Here is a 21187-nt window from a genome sequence, read left to right as displayed (position 1 = left end):
CCTAGACGGCTGATAGGCTGTTAAAATTAATTATGCACAGAACACTCCATTTCCACCAATACTACATAGGTGCTAATAATGGCTGCACATTTTACATAAACCTAAAAATATCACCTCGATCCTTTCTTGTAGTATCAAAGATATAACTGTATCTTTGCGTATAAGTACCTATGTGTATATACATGTACACATGCATGAATATATGTGTGCATGTTTGTATTAATATAATCCAGAGAATTAGGAATTGAGAAAATTAATAAAAGGGAAACAATTCCAAATTTGTTTGTAGACAGAATTCCTTTTATAAAAACAAATGCCATTTTCATTTATTAAAACAAACAAAATTTTTACATCAATTTACCTAAAAAATGTATGATGTTCCACACTGCACTTCCAGAGATGCTTGCAAGCAGTTTTACTTCGAGCTTCAAAAAAGAATGAGGTTTCATTACACTAAGAGAGAAAGAGAGAGAGAGAATATGAATAATGACCAGGGAAGGAAGATAGCATTCTTCAAGTAACAGCTCCCTTTAGGTAACAAAAATTCAAGCAGAGAGATTATTGAAAATATATAAAGAATAATTGTCTCTTGATAACTATTTTTGGAGAAGTGCATTAAAATCACCTTCCATCAATTAAAATTTTATAAATTCTATTTAAATCTTAAAGCACCTTTATTACCTACTTTTACATTGCCCCATGACGATAGACAGTTTGGACAGTGGCGGTGAAATACTATAAAATCTCCCTCATAAACAAACAGCCACTAATACAGGAAAAGCACAGACCATGTGAAAATCAAAACCCAATCAAAAGAAGATGCCCATAAATCCAGTCCTTAAGTGTATTACTTTCAGGGATGAACAAGTCACACATAAAGCAATGAGTAAAGAACCTCAGGAAGAACCACCAGAAGGAGTGAACAACCCAGCAGCATCATCTGGAAAATTAAATAACGTCTCTGATGCCATATTTCTCCATTCTACATCAAGTTACTGAGTGGATCAAATTAAACAATATGCATATGTACAGTATCATATAATAGGTGTATAATACATGTTAATGATTTTAATCCAGTAGTTACTTGATTCTTTATATTTAATATGTAAGAAATAAAACAACATTGAAGGTACAAATCAGCCCTCTATATCCAAAGGTTCCACATATGCAGATTTAGCCAACTTGAATCAAAAATATTCAGAAAAAAAAAACAAATTTAAAAAGCAATAGAGCATAACAACTATTTACACAGCATGTATATTATGTGAGGAATCATAAGTAATCTAGAGATGACTTAAAGTATATGGGAAGATGTGTGCAGGTTATATGCAAATACTACACCATTTATATAAGGAACTTGAGCATCCTCAGACTCGGGAGGAAGGTTTCTGAAACCAATACCCTGTGGATGCTGAGGAGCAACTGTACAAGCATACCTTGGAGATACTGTGGGTTCAGCTCCAGACTACTGCAATAAAGTAAATATTGCAATAAAGTGAGTTGCACATATTTTTTGGTTTCCTAGTGCATGTAAAAGTTGTTTACACTATACTGTAGTCTATTAAGTATACAATAGCACTATGTCTTAAAAACAACAACAACAACAACATATATACCATAATTTAAAAATACTTGATTGGTGAAAAATGGTAAAAGTCATCTGAGCTTTCAGGAAGTCATAATCTTTTTGTTGTTGGAAGGTACTGCCTCAATGCTGATGGCTACTGACTGACCAGGGCGGTAGTTGCTAAAGGTTAGAGTGGCTGTATCAATTTCTTAAAATGAGACAACAATGAAGCTTTCTGTGTTAATGGACTCTTCCATTCAATAAAGAATTCTTTGTAGCACATGATACTGTTTGATAGCGTATGACTCACAGAAGAACTTCTTTCAAACTTGGAGTTAATCTTCTCAAACCCTACCACTTCTTTATCAATTAAGTTTGTGTAATATTTTAAATCCTTTGTTGTCATTTTAAAAATGTTCACAGCATCTTCCCCAGGAGTAGATTCCGTCTCAAGAAACCACTTTTGCTCATTCATAAGAAGCAACTCCTTATTCCTTGAAGTTTTATCATGACATTGCAGCAATTAAGTTATACCTTCAGGTTTCACTTCTAATTCTAGTTTTCTTGCTATTTCTACCACATCTGCAGTTACTTCCTTCACTGAAGTCTTGGACCCCTCAAAGTCATCATGAGGGTAGAAATAAACTTCTTTCAAACTCCTGCTAATCAGAATAATTTGACCTCCTGCCATAAATCATAAATTATTTTAAGAGCATCCAGAATGGTTAATATTTTCCAGAAGTTTTTCAATTTGCTTTGTCCAGATCCATTAGAAAAATCATTATCTATCGCATCAATAGCTTGTAAAATGTATTTCTTAATAATATTTGAAAGTCGAAGTTACCTCTTGATCCATGGGTTGCAGAAGAGATATTGTGATAGCAGGCATGAAAACAACATTAATCTCCTTGTACAATTCCATGAGAACTTTAGAGTGACTAGGCGCATTGTCGATGAACAGTAATATTTTGAAAGGAATCTTGTTTTTCTGAGCAGTAGATATCAACATTGGGTTTAATATAGTCACTGAGCCGGCCCGGGAGCGGTGGCTCACACCTGTAACCCCAGCACTTTGGGAGGCTGAGGCAGGCGGATCACTTGAGGTCAGGAGTTCAAGACCAGCCTGGCAAACATGGCAAAACCACATCTCTACTAAAAATACAGAAATTAGCCGGGTGTGGTGGCAGGTGCCTGTAATCCCAGCTACTCAGGAGGCTGAGACAGGAGAATGCCTTGAATCTGGGAGGTGGAGGTTGCAGTAAACCAAGATCATGCCACCGCATTCCAGCCTGGGTGACAAGAATGAGACTCTGTCTTGAAAAAAAAAAAAACATACACACACACGTATGTGTGTATATATATATGTATTTTTTTCTAAGCCATCCTGTAAACAGATGGGCTGTCATCCAGGCTTTGTTGTTCCATCTATAGAGCAGAGAGTACAGTTATCATCATTTGCATGGACCCCAGAATTTTCTGAATGGTAAATGAATATTGGCTTCAACTTAAAGTCAACAGCTGCAGTAGAAAAGAAGAAGACAGTCAGCCTGTCCTTGGAAGCTTTAACGCAGGCATTGACTTCTCCTTATAGCTATGAAAGTCCTAGATGGCATCTTCTTCCAATAGAAGAAGGCTGTTTTGTCTCCACTGAAAATCTGTTGTTTAGTGTAGCCATTTTCATCAATAATCTTAGCTAGATCTTCTGGATTACCTGCTACAGCTTCTAAATCAGCACTTGCTGCTTCACTTTGTACTTTTTATGTTATGGAGATGGCTACTGTCCTTCAACCTCATGAACCAACGTCTGCTAGCTTCCTACTTTTATTCTGCAGTTTCCTCACCTCTCTTAAACTTCAGAGAATTGAAGAGAGTTAGAGCCTTGCTCTGGATTAGAGACTCTGGCTTAAGGGAATGCTTCAGCTTGTTGGATCTTCTATCCAGACCACTCAAACTTTCTCCAAATCAGAATAAGACTGTTTTGTTTCTTACTATTTTTGTGTTCACTAGAGTAGTTCTCCAAATTTCCTTCAAGAATTTTTTTCTTTGCATTCACAACTTGGCTAACTGGCACAAGGGGCCTAGCTTTCAGCCTATCTCACCCTTCAAGATGACTTCCTCACTAAGCTTAATCATTTCTAGCATTTGATTTCAAATCACAGATGCACAACTATTCCTTTCAGTTGAACACTTAGAGGTTATTGTAGGGTTATTAACTAACCTAATTTCAATATAACTGTGTCTTGGAAAATAGGGAGGCCTAAGGAGAGGGAGAGAGACAGGGAATGGCCAGTCTGTGAAGCAGTCAGAACATACACATCATTTATGAATTAAGATCACCATCTTACATAGATGCAGTTTATGGCACCCCAAAACAATTACAACAGTAACATCAAAGATCACTGATCACAGATCACTACTGAAGCGGCTACACTGTCCAGTGTATATACCTTGGGGTTCATTGTCATGCACTGAGAAAAAATTGAGGACATGGACACATGTGGGTAGGTTAAGGAGTGAAAAGTTTAATAGACAGAAGAAAGGAGGGAGGAAAGCAGCTCCCTGAGAAAGACAAAGAGACATCTGAAAAAGGGGGGAGGCCATGGACCACAGCAGATTTTATAGGCAGGCTGGAGAAGGCGGTGCTTAATTCATGTAGGGCTCACAGAATGGCTTCATCAGATATGATGTCTACATAGTGCGCAGGGAAGGCTGGTCACCCTACCCTAATCTTCTTATGCAAATGGGCTTTCCAGTTGATCTGCGCCATTTTGTCTGCTCCTTTATAGTACGTGTGGCTGGCAGAGAAGGGAAGATGGACCCACCATTTTGAAAATATCTTGTCCTTAGCTCCTGCCAGCACCCACCTGTGCAAGCTCCTAGCTTTCAGGGTGCTCTATGTTAGAAAATGATTCGGGACTGCTTTTCATTAAAAAGAAAAGCCTTACCGAGGAGGACTCCCATGTCCATGTTATCTACCTAAGTAATTCCTTCTTAGCTCCTGTATCATTATAACATATATAATAATAATGAAAAAGTTTGAAATACTATTGCAAGAATTACCAAAATGTGACACAGTGACACGAAGTGAGCATATGCTGTTGGAAAAAAGCTACCAACAGATTGACAGGGTTGCCACAAATCTTCAATTTGTAAAAAAAAACACAGTATCTACAAAGCACAATAAAGTGAAGTGCAAAAAAACAAGATATGCCTGTAATTCTAATTTTGCAGAAAATACTACTTATATTTTAAGGAACTGAATAGAAAACTAAGCAAAACACAATATGAGTGCTAACATAATAAACCACAAGCTCTGTGAAGTTATATACTTGCTAATTTAATTTCAAAGCTACAAACCAAACTCAAGTCTCAAATGAAGCAAATGCCTCTGAAATGAGGTTTCTATGCACTCATAAACACAAAACGATCAATGCAAAAGAATAATTGAAATGATTTGTCTCCTACTTTTAATAAGGACAGAACATTTATGTGTATAAAATTTCTCCCAAGTCCAACTTGAAAAATGCTTCCCAACTTAGGAGTTTGTCAGATGAAGAGATATGATGGAAACCACACCAACATACACACATTACAGCAAGGCTAGCTGTAATTCCAAAACCTTGTCTGGTGGAGGAAGAAAGTTAGGAAAATTTTCAGGTTTCTGGTTTGGGTGCTACTAAAATATAGCAAGTGGAAAAAATGGGCATTTGGATGACAAGGGAAGAGACATTAAGTTCAGGTTAAGATATTTTGATTTTGAGGTCCCCATGGGACACCTAGAGGGCCAATAAGGACGCAGGTGCAGAGAGCCAGAGAGAGGGGACATCTACTCACACAGGTGATCTCACCATGTGAACAAGACGGCTCAGGGAGAGCGCACAGAACGGATGAAGGTGGAATCACTGCAAAGATGCTCCTGAAGGTGGAGTGAGAGAGTCCAAATATACCAGGAAACAGTGTCAGACAGGCTGGGAAGAGAGACAACTCTCAAGTGACCCAGAAAGGTCAAATCGAGTTTGAACAGAGGTTACCACATTTCACGGTAAGAAATCTTCCAAGGCCTTTGTGAAGGGGGTAGGGATTATACAATTAGAGGTGAGGAAGAAAAGTCAGTGAATTCAGAAAGTGTTTTCCTTAACAGCAAAAGAAACTGCTGGCAGAGCTGGAAAAGCGGACGCACAGGAAATCACAAAAGCTCCTCTGGGCAGGGAGGGAAAACCCAGGCTTTTGTCAGAAGATACGAGCCCTTAGAGAGAAATTTTTTTTTTCTTGTACTTTTCTTTTTTTAAATATCCAGTCATGCATTGTATAAGCATGTCATGGTCAATGATGGATCGCATATACAACAGCGGTTCCTTAAGATTATAAAACGCATTTTAACTGTGCCTTTTCTGTGTTTAGATATGTTTGGATACACAACACTTACCGTAGTGCTTCAATTGCCTGCAGTATTCAGCACAGTACCATGCTGTACAGGTTGGCAGCCTAGCAGCAATAGGCTATACTGTATAGCCTAGGTATTGTGAAAGGAAATTAAATTTGGGGAACCCAAACTCATTTAGCTAAAGGGAAAATTCAAGCTGGGAACTGGGTCATGCAAACCTGCGTCTCCTTTTTGGTTCCTAAATAAGATTGCTACAAGATGAAAAAGCTACATGCCTCCCCCGTATTTTTCCCACAACGAAATTCCTAGTGAGCTGTTAAAACTTTACCATGGCAATGCAAATTGATAGCTTTATCTCTACAGGTACAGTCACCCCAGACACAAATGCATTATCTGACTGTTCCCTTACCCTATTTCGTCTGTGTTATCTGACGTAAAATGCAGATTCTCCGCATTTTTCCTCTGCCCCTTTTGTGTCATCCTATGTAAGAAAAAAAAATGTAGATTCACTGAGGCAGACAAAGGCATGAATGACTATTTTTCCCTACTTCCCTCTTACATGAAAACTGTGTGCTTCTCAACATCCCATCTATGGCCCTTTAAATGTGGAGCTCTCAAAATCATCTTTGGAGAAACGCATAGACCTGTCTCCCTGGCATGTCCTTAACGTTGGCAAATAAATCTAAAATGATTAAGACTTGTCTCATTATTTTCCTCGACTGTCAGTGTGTAGTAGGCTAGACCAGCTAGGTTTGTATAAAAATATTCTATGATGTACACACAATGACAAAATCGCCTAATGACTTGTTTCTCAGAACATATCCCTGTCATTGACACATGTATAACATGTACGTGGTATAAATGGCAAAGTTATCAAAGTGGGTATACACTGACAACTCAATCTCCCTCCCACCACTGTCCCCAATTCCCTTCCCCAGAGGCAATCACTACTCTAAGGGGTGGGTGTTTTTAAGGGCACTGAATTATCCTAAAATAGAATGTACAAGTTATTCATTTAAAATAAGTCTGCTTGTGAATGCATTCTATCAAGATAAATTGTTAAGGTAAAGAGAAGACCAGGAGAGGCTACCCCTGCCCCTCTCCCACTACGTCCTTCCTTACTACGTAGACCCACCATTTCCCTGTGCCTTTCAACAATGGAAGTACTGCGTGTGGCAGGACATACTGAGAATTACCACCTACTAGAAATGATGGCTGAGAATGACTTCTCTGTGACATAGACATTTTTAGGTTTTTAGCAAAACAATCCAAAATGAGGTATAATTTAAGTAAATAAAAATATCAAAGCTTATTTAATTACATGCTTCCAAAGACTTCCAAGACTTTCGGAATTTGCTGATATAATACAGGTCCTGAATTCTTTCAAATGATGGAATTGGGGGTTTGAGTCAGGTTTACCTAGGGATCCATGGGTCTTCCAAAAGTCTTGGAAGGAGAAGCAAAGTATTCCGTCTTAAAATAAAACAAAGTCTCCTCTAAATTTCAAACTTTTCTTAGTCTGATTTTCAACTTTTTTCATCAGGTAGGTGACTGTATCCTTTTACTTTTCAAGTAGAGACCTGATCACAGGATGCCTAATTTTTAGTAATTTTTTAAAAAACTACCATCGCTTAAGGAAAGGATAAAAGATATTTCAAATCCAACCAGAATTCAGTTTTTCTCAAGTTTCCTTGGGTACAAATATATTAAAGGATCAAAAGCGCCTCCCCACTGGCTTCCTAATTATTTCTGCCAAGTACAAACGACAAGTATGAACTCATTCTCCACTTATAGTGAGCTTTAGGACAAGCTGCCTATTTTTTATCCTGTTCCTGGCAGAATGATCCAAATACTAAAAGGAGGCTTAACATAATTGAAACAGGAGCCAGGTATTCTGAATAAATTCTGTGTACTTTTGCCATGTACAGTAACTGCTGGCATGAATTCCACTGCCATGGCATTTCAAATATCTCTTTCCACCACTCTCACTTACCAAACCTTTTCCAGATAAACATGGCCAATTAGCACATTTCTACTCATTCACACAAAGATGAACAGCTGCTTAATTAAAGAAGTTCATTCCAATCTCCTACTAAAATACTTTAGCCAAGAATCCAATGCTCGCTTTTTGTAAAATTACTCAAATACCTTCATAGCTTTGGTCATTTCATACCAGAAGCAAAGCTATTCTCTGAAACTATTTCTTTTTACTTCATAAACCAATCAAGCTTGAGTCACTTGTAAGTCCAGTATCACGTAGATATTACTGCCTCATGGGTCTCTAGGTAAACCTGACTCAAACCTCCAATTCCATCATTTGTAAGAATTTAGGACCTGTATTATATTAACAAATTCCCAACCTAACTCCCTCTGGTCTTCCCAGTTTCTTTTCCCATTTTGGCTGACTATGTCTCTCTTGGCAAGCTTAAAGAAAAAAATCTACTTTCGCCTAGCTTCTTCTAAGGGTACTGGGATTCCTGACAGGATCACTGAAGGGCTCACACTGCCAGCAGCACACCCACTTATTCTGCCTGGGCCTAGTCCCATTTCACTGCCTCTCTTAAGCCTGTATTCTTGACACAAGAATGCAATCCTGTACTCTGACAGGTTCCTCCCTGTTTCTGTTTTGGGAAACAGCCACAACTGGACAGTCTGCCTTCCCCAGGCTCCCTAAAATTATGGGTATGAATACCTTTCTTAATCCCATTATAAACCTGGCTCACATCCAAGGTCACATTAGAAGTAACCCACGATACACGGTGTAGGTCATCACTGAAGAGCAAAAGAGATGAGTACTTCTAAGGAGAGTAAAATGCAATCACTATATAAATACCTGAAGGTCTACAGCAGAGAGGTTTCCTACTGATGTTCCACAGAGGTGGGGGGAGAGGCTACAAAGAAGTGTGACTATTACAAGTCTAAAGTACTGTGAGATTTTTGCTTTTTTCTTTCTATCCAATTCACACAAGATTTACATTAACTCGCAATCATTAACTGAGTTTAGGTTCCAGGGAGAGAAACAAAAATAGTCAGACGGCTGGAAGCAAATGACTAAAATAACTTTCTTCTTAATTACTGATCATGCAAAGGAAGGCAAGTAGTCGAACTGCAATCTTTATTCTCCAACTGGAAATAGATACCAAAGAAAGCTTATAAAATTTTAAGTCTTTTGAAAAATTTTATCTTTCTAAATGGTGAAACTGACTGTCGTTTTAAAAATTAAACGATGTTGGTATACATGATATCCTGGGCACAATATCTGTTTTAATGACTTTCCTCATATTTTTTCATGCTCTCTTTTCTAGGCATCCTGAGTTTAAACCTGGCTAATGAATTGAGGGTGAGTCCTGCAACAAAATTCACCAATTTTGTCATTACTTGGAAAAGGAAGTCAGAAGGAAATTTTAGACACTGAATAAAACACGATCTTATTCTTTCCAGTCTTTACACGATGCTCCCCAAAGAGTGTTTCTTACAACACTAGGGTCTTGCAATATTGGCATAGAGGGGTTCTTTGCTCAGATAAGTATGGGAAACACTGGGCTAAACACTCAGACCTTTAATGCGCTAATATATACTGTGAATCTCCAAGAGCTGGTAAGGTTGTAGGTTGTTTTAATGTATTTGAGCAAAGAACTTTCTTTCAGGGAAGTGTATGGTAAGTACATACTCCAGTTTAAAAAATATTGCACTATAAACAACCCTCTACACATACATACACACACACATTTTTTAAAAAAATTGAAATGCATGTAATATGGTTACATATTTTTTAATGGAAACATCATTGTGCATTTCACACGGCACTTGAAGAATAAAATTAATTTCCATTTCTGCATGTATATTTCACAGTGTAAGAACAAAAACAGCAAAATATTCTAGTACTCTTATCAGCTACGTGGGTTACATTTCAAAACATATGCTAAATGTGAAAACCATCTTACCCATTTTACAGATGAATAAGTTGATTCTTGATAATTGTATACAACTCTAGCTCATAGAAGCATAAATTAGAATTGAATAAGATGTATTAGATTACATTGCTTCTCCTCTTTTTTCTTTTCCTCCAAAACTTCCAAAAGAGAGAATATGAGCCAGAACATAGAAAATATTTACATCGTATTCCAGTAAACCTTGAAAATTATCATGTTGAGTTTATTCTTATTATTTGAAGGAATTCACAGATATGAACATAGAAGTCCAAATGGATTTTTCTGTGTGCCCGTTACATGTCCAACTTTGCACTAGGTGCTTGTAACTTCACAGCAGCTTCATAAGAGATATTATCATCCTCACTTTACAGATCAGGAAATGTAGTTAAATGTTGTTCGGTGAACTGCCCACAGTTAGTGAGCGAGAGACCTGGACTTAAAACATTTATTTGATCACATGTCTAACAGTCCATCACTAAATCTGAAAGATTCCAAATCAAACTGTCATGTGGCATCAGGACCCAATTATTACTAACAGCCACACTTAAGAATAGTTGGGGAAAATATTAAATCTATAGTTCCAGGACTTCTATACATTGTAGTTGGAGACACAAAGTGGTACAACTATGAGTGAAGCAGGGGCATACGGCAATACCAAACAGAACTACATACGCACTTACCACTGTGACCGAGCAATCCCTCTACTGGGAATTGAACCTGTAGACATCCCTCCAAAAACATGTACACACAAAATTACTGAATGAAGAAAAATGTGTGACTGTAAAATATTGAAAACTTTTTCTAAATATTCAAGCGTAAGAGATTGGTTGAATAAACTATGTTACATACATTCAATAGAGCGCTATGTACAAAATAATGAGAAAGCTCTCAATGAACTGATATAGAATAATTTCTAGGAGATATTACTAAGTGGGGAAAAACCCCCAACACAGTACAAAAGCCCATACAGTATGCTACCTTTTAGGAAAGAAACAATGAAGAAAAAAAATGTGTATCTTTACAAAAAGAAACACAGGGAGGATTAACTACAAAACACTGAAGTTGGTTACCTACAAGGAAGCATGGCAGAACAGGATGGAAGGAAAATGGGATTTTTGGTGATAATTCTCTGAGTCTTTGAGTAATTTTGATTTTTGAAAGCAAGTTAACCTTCTACATATTAAAAAATAAAATTAAACAAGAATGTGAAGGAGAGGGAGCTATAACTAAAAACAACCTGAAACAATAAACCTAAGTAGATTTCCAATGAATACATGAGCACAGGAATGAAGAAGGAAGACATGAATGGTGAGAAGGAGGGAAGGGAAGGGAGGACCAATCCAAGTAAATTTTGAACACAGTATTTGACTCTTAGGCCCTCTGTCTTGGCAAAGTGGTGCATATGGATGAAAGAACAGCAAACAATTGTCCATTTTAGTGGTCTGACCAAAGCAATTCTGAAACTATGTGGTATGTGTTATAGAACTGAGCAAATGAGTAAATGTGTGCTTTTTTGGAAGCCAAGATTCTCATGGCCAAAGAAAGGACATACAAATAAAAAATGAGGGAGGGTAAGGAAGAACCCTGTAGTTATGGACAGGAACTGGAGGTATGCTGTGAACTCATGATTTCTAAGCTATGTATCAATATGTGTATGCTTATATGCACATGTGTACATGTATTTCTATTTCTATATATGTGTGTTAGGGTCTATGTGTGTGTATATGCATGCATCTATTCCCTAGCTCTGTCAACTGAAAAGGCCAAGAAGCAAAGTCACCCTAGTAGCAACGACCACACCTAGCACCCAGATCTAGACCATTTCCCAGTAGAAGGAACCAGAGCTCCTTGGAAGAATGGTTGACACTCAAGGTAGGGGCAGGGCTGATACAACATGCACCTGAAATATACTACAGCAAAAAAAGAAGATATGTGCCCTGAAATGATGGGCGGGGGGTGGGCGGCAGATCCAAAAGGCAGAGGAGTCAGATTGAAGGGGTTCCCATTAACCAAATCTGAACAGCAAAATAGTTAGGTACCTATGTGAACTAATGCAAGAACATAAAACCAAATATCAGGTGTTCTCACTTGTAAGTAGGAAATAAACACTGAATACACATGAACATGAAGACGGAAACAACAGAAACTGGGGACTACTGCATGGGGGAGGTATGGGCTGAAGAACCACCTGTTGGGTACCATGCTCACGGCCTGGATGATGCAATCATTAGGACCCCAAGCCTCACCGTCACACAATACACCCATGTAACAAACCTGCATATGTACCCTTTAACCTATAATAAAAGTTGAAAGTATTAAAAATAAATAGGTATGCGATATATTTTAAACCATTGAAAAAATAGAAGTTAATAATTACTGACAATAGATAAATAAAAGGGAGAGAAGGCAGAGCTCTTGCTTCAGTGGAATGCTGAGAGCTAACTCATAAATGTGGAGGGAGTAGAGAGCTAGAAAAAATCAGCATTTTGCAACCATCTTAGTAGAAGACTGGATCAGGCAAGAATCCTCAATGAATGCTAAATTTATCGAGAATTTTAAAGAGGAACTGGGTATTTACATTAATTTAAATATCTCCCCACAGACTACTTATTAGTTGCCAGAGAGAAGCAGGAACTACACAGCAGAGAAATCAGGCAACACCGTAATGAGTGTCAAACTTAACAGCCAACGAGGGACAGGTGGTCACCATGTGCCCCCAGATGAGACACCTGAGAAGGACACTATTTCACCTATGCAGCTGTACATCTAGGAATGCATAACCTCAGTCTAATCACAAGGAAACAGTTGAAAAACATGAAACAAGAAACTCTCTGTTTTAAAACAGTGGGGTATAACTGTATTCTTTTAAAATGTCAATGTTATAAAAGATAACAAAATGCTATGAAAGTGTTCCACATTAAAGGAAGTTATCTGTATTCTATACCATAGGGGGTAAATGCTAAAAAGGACATTATTAGGTCAACCAACAAAATTGGAATATGGAAGCTAGATGGTAAAAGTATTATATCATTATTAATGTATTAAGTTGTTAACTATACTGTGGTTACATGAGAATATCCCTATTCTTAGGAAATACACAATTACATATTTATAGTCTATGACATACGTAACTTACTCTCAAGCTCTTCTAAAGAAAATGGCCTGTGTGTGTACAGTGAGAAAGAAGCACAAATAACAAAGGAAGTGAAGTAAAACATTAACCATAAGTGATTCTAGGTAACAGTAAATGAATATGTTCTTTTTAATATTTTAATTTTTACAACTTTTCAAATAAATTTTAAATTATTTTCAAATAAAAATACTTTTTAAAAATCTATAGTACCATTTAAAATGTGAAAGGAACCCCTGGCTTAACGTGAGACCTCTTGCACTTGTTGACAAACAGTGATGACTCCTGGCCATCACGGCTTCCCGTGTACTCTCCTTAAAGCAAGCCCAAGAGTTCCGCCAAGTGGATCTCATTACTCACAGCCAGAGTTGCCAGGAAACTTTTGGTTCTACATCCTGTCACACGGGGTAACTTTAGCTGAGGTTAGTTTCCTGAGGTATTATATACAAAAGTAAGCACAGCAGCATTTATTCATTCTTTCATTTATTTCACAAGTGTGCTTACTACAGGCCGAATTCTGGGCTTAGTCCTGTGTTAGGAATTACATCTTCCTCTTGTTGCCAAAACCAATGAATTCCAGTATTATCCTAAATTCCTATTTTCCACAAAAACAATGAATCTGCTACCAATCAGAAACAATTTAACCCCCTAAATGCTTCCCAAATCTGCCCACTTCTTTCCATCTTTGCAGTGAGTCCCCTCTTGTATCCCCTTGATCATATCTCCTACCCTGTTTGCCCCTGTGCTCACATCTGTGGAATGTTCCACCCTGCAGCCAAGTGTGCTTTCTGAAACGCACATCTGATCATGGAGGGTGAAGTCCAGAGTTAATGTAACACCCAATTTCCCCGCAAGTCCTCAATCCATTCTCAAGTGTTGACTCTGAGCTCATGCCCACAGGTAAGAGAGGCCCTCCTCTGAGAAGGGTCAGGCTGAACCAGGTAGTGCACTGGAACCACCCACCTTCTTTAGGTCTTCTACCCTACATCTCCAGAGGAAATGGGCAGACATGGAAACCCAATCATCATTCCCTTCCCAATCGACTGGACCAATTCTCACGATGCTCCTTATCTCTGTGTATCTCAGCCACCCCCAAAATAATGCTCAGCATACCCCCTTGCCTCATTCTTCATCACTACCCAACTCCTGAAACCCTTGCTTTGTGCCCTCCAGAATTCATGACCTCTCATCAGCAAACCCCCTCGCTCCTCAGTCTGTTCTCTCCTATGTCCTTCACCTTCCTGCACTAGGAGACACCCGCTATCCCTGAAGACCCTGTTTCCACTGCAGCCCTCAAGGGATGGCTGTGTCTTCTGTCTCCACTGTTCTTGCATCTCTGAACCTAAAAGTGGGGAGGATCCTCCCTGCTCCACATTGCTGCTTTCAGACCATTCTCTTTCCTCCCCCCTAAAACTCCTAGCTTTGGATCTCATCAGCTGATGAAATTCTGCAATCTTTCATGGTGGGTGTCATCCTTAAAGTCATCCTCTTCATATCTTGATGTTGGCACAGTACCTGCCAGCTATATTTCTATTGATTCCCCTTGTGCCAAAAGTCCTCCAAAGAGTTGTCCACACTCACCTTCTCCAATTCTTATCTTCCTGTTACTTCTCTTACAGGTTTTTCTTAATGAATATGCATCAATTTATCTGTTCATTCTCCTGTTAATGGAATTCTGGGTTAATTTCTTTTTCTGACTTTTATGTAAGTGCTGCACAGAACCCCTCTCTAGGGTACACATACCTAAGAGGGGAACTGTTGGGTTGAAACTCACTCTTCCAATCCACTGAAACTCATCTTCTCAATGATCTCCTACATTCCTAAATTCAGTGGCCCATTCTCAGCCCTTACCCTATATGACATATCAACATCATTTGACACATGCTTAATACGTGACTTTTACTTGGCATTCAGGATAATTAGTGTTCCTTCTACCTCACTGGCTGATTCTTTTCAGCCTCCTTTGCTGGTTCTCTCTCTTCTTTTCTCATTTATACTCATTTTCCCAGTGATTTCAGGTAGTCTCATGGCTTCAAAAACTAGCAGATGGCAATGATTCTCAAATTTATATATTCCGCTCAGATTCTGGTACTGAATTCCAGGCTCACATAGCTCACTTCTTATTTAATATATCCACTTGTATGTCTAAAAGACATCTCAAATTCAACACGTTCAGAACGGGACTCCTGATCTGCCTCCTCAAGCCTGCTCTATCCATAACCTTCCCCACTTCGCCTGATGGTAGCTCTATCTTTCCTGCTTCGCAGGTCAAACTCGTGTAAGTGACCAGGACTCCTCTCACATCTGCCCACATTCAGGAAACCCTGGTGGTAAAATCCATAATCCAACAGCTTCTCTGCATTTTGACTGTTGTCACCTTGATCCACTGAAATACAGACACTATCATCTCTTGCCCGGATTTTGAAATAAGCCTAAGTTGCTGAATGAGTAAACAAGGAGCAGTCTTAGTTCTCAAGGTATTCAGTGAAAATCAACCATCTGATAATAAACTTAAAAGAATTTCAACACCTAGTAAAAAACACATATTCCTAAAACCAAGAACTAACACATAGTGATAAAATAGTAGTGATATTTTCATTAAAACAGAAAGCCAATCAAGGATGCCTTATACTGGTATATCACTTAGTACCCTTCTAGAAGTTCGGACTAACACTATAAAGTGTGAAACATAAACAGTAGAATTGAAGGAATAAATTATTTTCATTTGCAAGTGATATACCTGTAAAAATTTATGAGAATCAAATTAAGAACTCTCAGCTGGAATACAAGAATTCAACAAAATGACTAGATCTGAGATAAACAAATAAAATTCCATGGCTTTCACTTCTCCTAGCAAAAACCAGTTAGAAGAAATAACAGAAAGAAAAGATTGCATCCACAATAGCAAGAAAAAAAGTAAAACACATAAAAAGAAAACTTATCAAACACCATGCAGGAACATATGAATAAACTTAACAAAAAAGGGAAAATTCTTATGATACAATATAAAATACAAAAGCAGGTACAAAACCACATAGGAGATAATCTACATTTATGTACATACACATTCACACTGACAGGGTGAAATCTAGAAGCAACTGTATCAAAATATTAATAATCATTACCTCTGAGTGTTAGGATAATGAGTAATTTTAGTTTTCTCCTTTGCAGGGTATTTTCTGGATTTTCTATAGTGAACATGTACGATCTTTATACTAAAAGTTTAGTTTCTTGTACAAAATTATGTAAATAACGTTACTTATTTGGAAGCTTAATGCACGAAAGTATCTCTGAATTTGGCCTAAATGCAATGACCATACTAAGTCTGACCAGACCAGCAAACCAGCAGAATAAGCATTTCAACCATTCTTCATACTGAATGTGATTACTGTTCCAAGTGATGGGTTTTAAGGGGCTTTTAAATTCAATTTGTGAGTACGGTTAGGCCTCCATAATAATCAACCTAATTCAACCATTATGTAAATCACTGCCTCACAGAGAGGTACCCTGGTGGAGAAAGAGAAAAGACCCACAAGCAAGAATACTTAGGACATAGAATGCTTTGACTAAATTAATGTGATACTTAATAGCAATTTAAAAAACCCTTTAATTCAAGCCTCTGAGTTATGTGACCTGCTTTGTCACCTTATTAAAGATACTGACATTGAGCTTAATGACCTAGAAGTGTGCAGTGCCTTGGGTCTCCCCAGACATCCATTTCATCTCAAAGCTGGGGAAGGAATGAGGTGGGGATGGGAGACACCTGAGCTGAGTACGAAGGAAACAGGGTCATTCGATGGACACTGTCATTTGAAAAATAACACGATGATATCAATTTTGTTGCTGTTGTTTTTGCCTAATCATGAAGAAGTCCAAGAAGATAGAAGTTCAGATTAGCTGGGACTTTGCCAAATATTTATCCTGAGACAGTAGTAGACATATATTTTAAGGCACTGTAATAATAACATGAAAGTCATTCACCAGAGGACCTCACTCACAAAAATAGCTTATAAGGAAAGAATACTTTGAATAATAGTAATGTTTCCATAAAAGTCTTTTGATTATCATATTCTGCTAAAAAAACTTGAAACATTATATTCAAATATATTTAACAGAGCTTATTCCTTGCATTATTATTATTTAGATGAATTATTATTCATGTGAACGTAATGAATGGCAACATATGGAGAAAACTACAAAACCCTCCTAATTAGCTACTCTACTTTTTGAGTGATTTTAATTTAGTCTTACATTATAATGCATATCTTTTAAAATTGAGATGTCTAATCAGGAGCTGAAGAACACATTGGATTTCCTCCAAACTAGACCATAAGACAACTATACGGCTTCTGTACTATCATTTCTTCAAAAATCTGGAATTTCACTTCCTTACAAGTTGTTAAAACTAATTTCAAAATCCAATTTTAATTGTATCAGTAAATGGCAGCATGCCATATAGTTCAGGATGAAATAATGTTTTTTTCCTATTACAGAACAAAGAGTAGCACCAGGTTTTCTGATTTGGCAGCACACAGTATCTCAGTGCATCAGTTCAATGATCATTCAACAGATACTTATGAAGTACCTACTACATGTGAGGCACTCTGCCAAATACCACTCCCAAACGTAGCTGCAGCTCTACTATTCCTGTCTCAATGTGTGCATGCTTAAGCACCAATTTACTTTTCTTTAATCAAGAAAATCAATTAAACTCCACTTAGTTTTTGTTCTGCACAAAGTTAGTATCAAAGAGACAGAAGGGTAGATTCTCCTATATCATGTTTTCACTCATGTATCCCATAATATATGGCTTACAGTAGTAGCATTTCAAGGAAGCATTATTTTCACAGGTAGATCAAAAGGAAGCTTTCACATCCTTGCCTTCTTTCGACCATTTTTCTCAAATATACCCGTCAAGGCATGAAAGCACATCCAGTCACTGACAAGTTTTGTGCCCATTACCCAAATACTCCCAGAGGACACTGCCAAGTTGCAAAGCAAAGGCCGGCATTTTTACATTCTCCCTTGAAAGCATCCAGAATTTCCATCTGGTTTGTCTATCACACTCAGTGAGGGAAAGAGCAGAAGTGAGACTCCCAAAACGTTGTTTAATTTACATTAGAGCAAAATTAGAACACATTTTGGCAGTCCTGAATGCAGGCTATACCCTTCTGATTATAACTCCTACCTTCTACCCTCCCAGAGAGTACTGGAAAGCAAATTACACTAATAACAATGACCACCTCCTATTCTCTCCTCTGCCTTAGAAAGGTTTTGCTTTCCTTTGCTAAATCTAAAATGCCCATTTCTCCATTACTCTCTCATTCATTTCTATTCACTTCCCTTTCCTTCCTTGAGAAGTTGTGATGTGAGTTAATTAACCTGGCTCCATGTGGAAGCAGCTGAAGAAAATATTCTTCACAATGTCTTTTAAGCTATAAATGAACACAGAAGACATCCCCCTTCTAATTTAAGCTAAGGGCTTGGAAACTTACATCTTTTCCCAGTACTCTGAGTTCAAACTGAGTCTCCTTGAAGTGAACCTTTGTAATCCGAGGCCTAAAAAACAAAGCAGATGTTGTTGTTGCTGTTTTTAAGTATTAACCTTTCAGAAAATCAGGGAAGTGTCCAGTGGAAAAAGACCTGCTGAATACTGGCTCCTTGATATACTGCTCCATACCCAGTACATACAGGGACAGAGAGAGTTCCCCATAAACCCTAATGCAAACTCCATTCTCACTGTCCTATGCTTTTCCACTAAATGCACAATGACCTTGGAATCCCCAGATTGTGGCAGTGCCGCCTTCCCAAACGCAGTGCAGGGTCACAGGCTTCCCAGTGTCTCCAAATCATCCCCATTTGGAGCTAAAAGTCAGAATAGTCCTGGATCCACAGCCCATCAGCACATACTGAAATGGGTGAGAAATCCGACTACACATAGTTCCCATGGAAAAGAGAGTCTAGAATCACAGTGTCTGAAATTTACAGAGAAAACATATACTGAGGTGCAATAGGAGAAAACTCACATCCAATTTCACTCATTTATTTACCAACCACTGGAAAAATACCTGTTTCTTTTCCCCAACTCTTTCACTGACAAAGGAGTCCCATAAGCCCAAAACATAGAATGCCAACTCTGTTCTCAAGCCATACCTACCAGAAATACTTCCCCACTTGCTTTTTATTCTTGTAGACAACAACACCAACTGGAGTTAATCCTAAGAAATACTCAGACTTGTTTTCTCCCTGCAAAAGCAAACATATGCCTATAATCACATATTCACATAAAATCTCTTTGTCAAACTATAATTGACCATACAAATATAATTTGTTATAATATTGGATTTAATTTTTGAAAGACATCAGCCTAGAAAGCTAGATACACTATGATAGTAGCTAACTTGTTGCTTATTTTTTCAAAGTTTTAAAAGAAACTTTGTTAGTGTTCTTCATACTTGCTACTTCAGTTCATTAAAATGAGCCTGGACTACCAGTGACTTACCCAACTTTCCTTACACAGTGGTGTTCAACACTAGCAGCATATTAACTGGAATCACTCTGCAGCTTAAAATGCTGATGCCTGGGCACTACCAGAAACAGTTAAATCAGAATCTCTAATGAAGAGGCCAAAGTAGCAGAAAAAAACACAGGACTCCCAGGTGATACTCCTGTGCAGTCAAAGACTGAGAACCACTGGCTTCTATCAAGGGTGCTTTTGAAATGGCTTGATTTATCTCTGATGTGGACAATCATGAAACCCACTTCGTCCCCACCCCAATTCTCTCTAGAAAGTTTAGGCAGTCACTAGCAGACACACACTTGAATTTTCTGAAGTCTCCATCATGTTTCTTCCTACTTCCACCTATAACTTTAAGACTGCTCAAAAATGTAAAAGTATAATCTCTTCTGGTAAAGACTAGAGAACCCTTATTTTCAGGCAATCATAAATCCAAATTTTAAAATAGGATATTAAAATGAAAAAGTCACAGAGTGGGTACCAACGACATGCACAGAACTGTTTGTGATAATATTATTTCTACTCTAAGATAAACGGTAACCTGCAAAATTATATTCACAAAGAACATAAAGCAACACATTTGGAAGAATACTTGTCGATGCCCACTTTTCAGTTCTTAAAGTTCAAATCTCAAAGGAATCCACTGAAGAATCTAATAAATCTAGCTCATTTGCCATAAATTTCTACCATCAACAAAGGTGATTTCTAATTAGGAAAACATTATACAAATGTAGAAGTATTTCACAGAAGACTCTCTTTATAAATTTCCTATAGAATGTTTTCTTTTAAAAACTGAAAAACCTAACAAGATTAATGTAGCTAAAGGGAGAGAAGGGAAAACAATAATGATTCTACAGTTTTAGCAGTATAAGGACAGTGCTATGAAGCATTTAATGACCTAACGAAATTGGAATATAATATATCAGGGAACTACTTCTTCCCGCATATCTATAGCTTTTATTGCCACATTAAACAGGAGTGCTTCTAACTGTAAAAATAATAAGAGATTGTTTCTTCTTGGAGGAAATGCTAATGAGCAAAAGACATGCACAAAATGAATGCATGAGTGTTATTTGCACTAGAGAAACTTTTATTAGGGTTCTTTAAAAACTGAGTTCCATAATCCAATTGATTTAAAAAAAAATCAGTCTATAAATACTCTTCAGCAATTCATTTCCTATAAAGAATAAAGTACCTGGCTCATTTTCTCAAATAAAATTTAACTACTGCTACTGACACTCCTCTTAATTCAAAGACAAAGGCATTCTAATCTCATTGGCATAGAATAATCATTTGGTAGCCTAAAAGAAGTAGCTCAAAGGTTAAAACCCAGATCCGGAACACTCAGTGCAGATTCAGTGTAATTGCTCACTGACTACTATTCAGCAAGTTTTCATAAACCACTGAAAAAAATCTGCAAAAATATTTCTACTTATGCAATGATACCTATAGTAGGTGGTAACCCTCATATTAACAGAATCAGCAGTAGTTGCGACTGGCCTATTGCCTAATGCCTACTTTACCTGGCAAGTGACTGTATTTATGTTTTGCTGCCATAAAATCTATTTTTTGAAAAGTCCTCCTGTTTTCTGTCTAATACAGTCAATTATACACCTTTTTGTTTGTTTGTTTGTTTGTTTGTTTGAGATGGAGTCTT

General features: G+C 37.7%; 2 protein-coding genes across 3 annotated transcripts in view; one reads left to right on the top strand and one right to left on the bottom strand.

The window, feature by feature from the left end:
* The window catches only part of SRP19 (signal recognition particle 19), an 823764-nt gene that overhangs the window by 189429 nt on the left and 613148 nt on the right, over positions 1 to 21187 (top strand). The gene's annotated exons all lie outside the window — the stretch shown is intronic.
* Positions 1 to 21187, bottom strand: part of EPB41L4A (erythrocyte membrane protein band 4.1 like 4A) — a 275596-nt gene that overhangs the window by 97907 nt on the left and 156502 nt on the right. For both annotated transcript variants that reach the window (XM_050793057.1, XM_050793056.1), the window contains exons 8-10: positions 19171 to 19259; positions 18509 to 18572; positions 362 to 453 (exon numbers count right to left, since the gene is read on the bottom strand). In XM_050793057.1, coding sequence (XP_050649014.1) covers positions 362 to 453; positions 18509 to 18572; positions 19171 to 19259 — 245 coding nt within the window. The remainder of the gene's footprint in view (positions 1 to 361; positions 454 to 18508; positions 18573 to 19170; positions 19260 to 21187) is intronic.

The sequence above is a fragment of the Macaca thibetana genome, chromosome 6 (genome assembly GCF_024542745.1).
Source record: "Macaca thibetana thibetana isolate TM-01 chromosome 6, ASM2454274v1, whole genome shotgun sequence".
In the NCBI taxonomy this organism is placed as follows: Eukaryota; Metazoa; Chordata; class Mammalia; order Primates; family Cercopithecidae; genus Macaca; species Macaca thibetana.
This window is presented reverse-complemented; position numbering and strand designations above follow the sequence as displayed.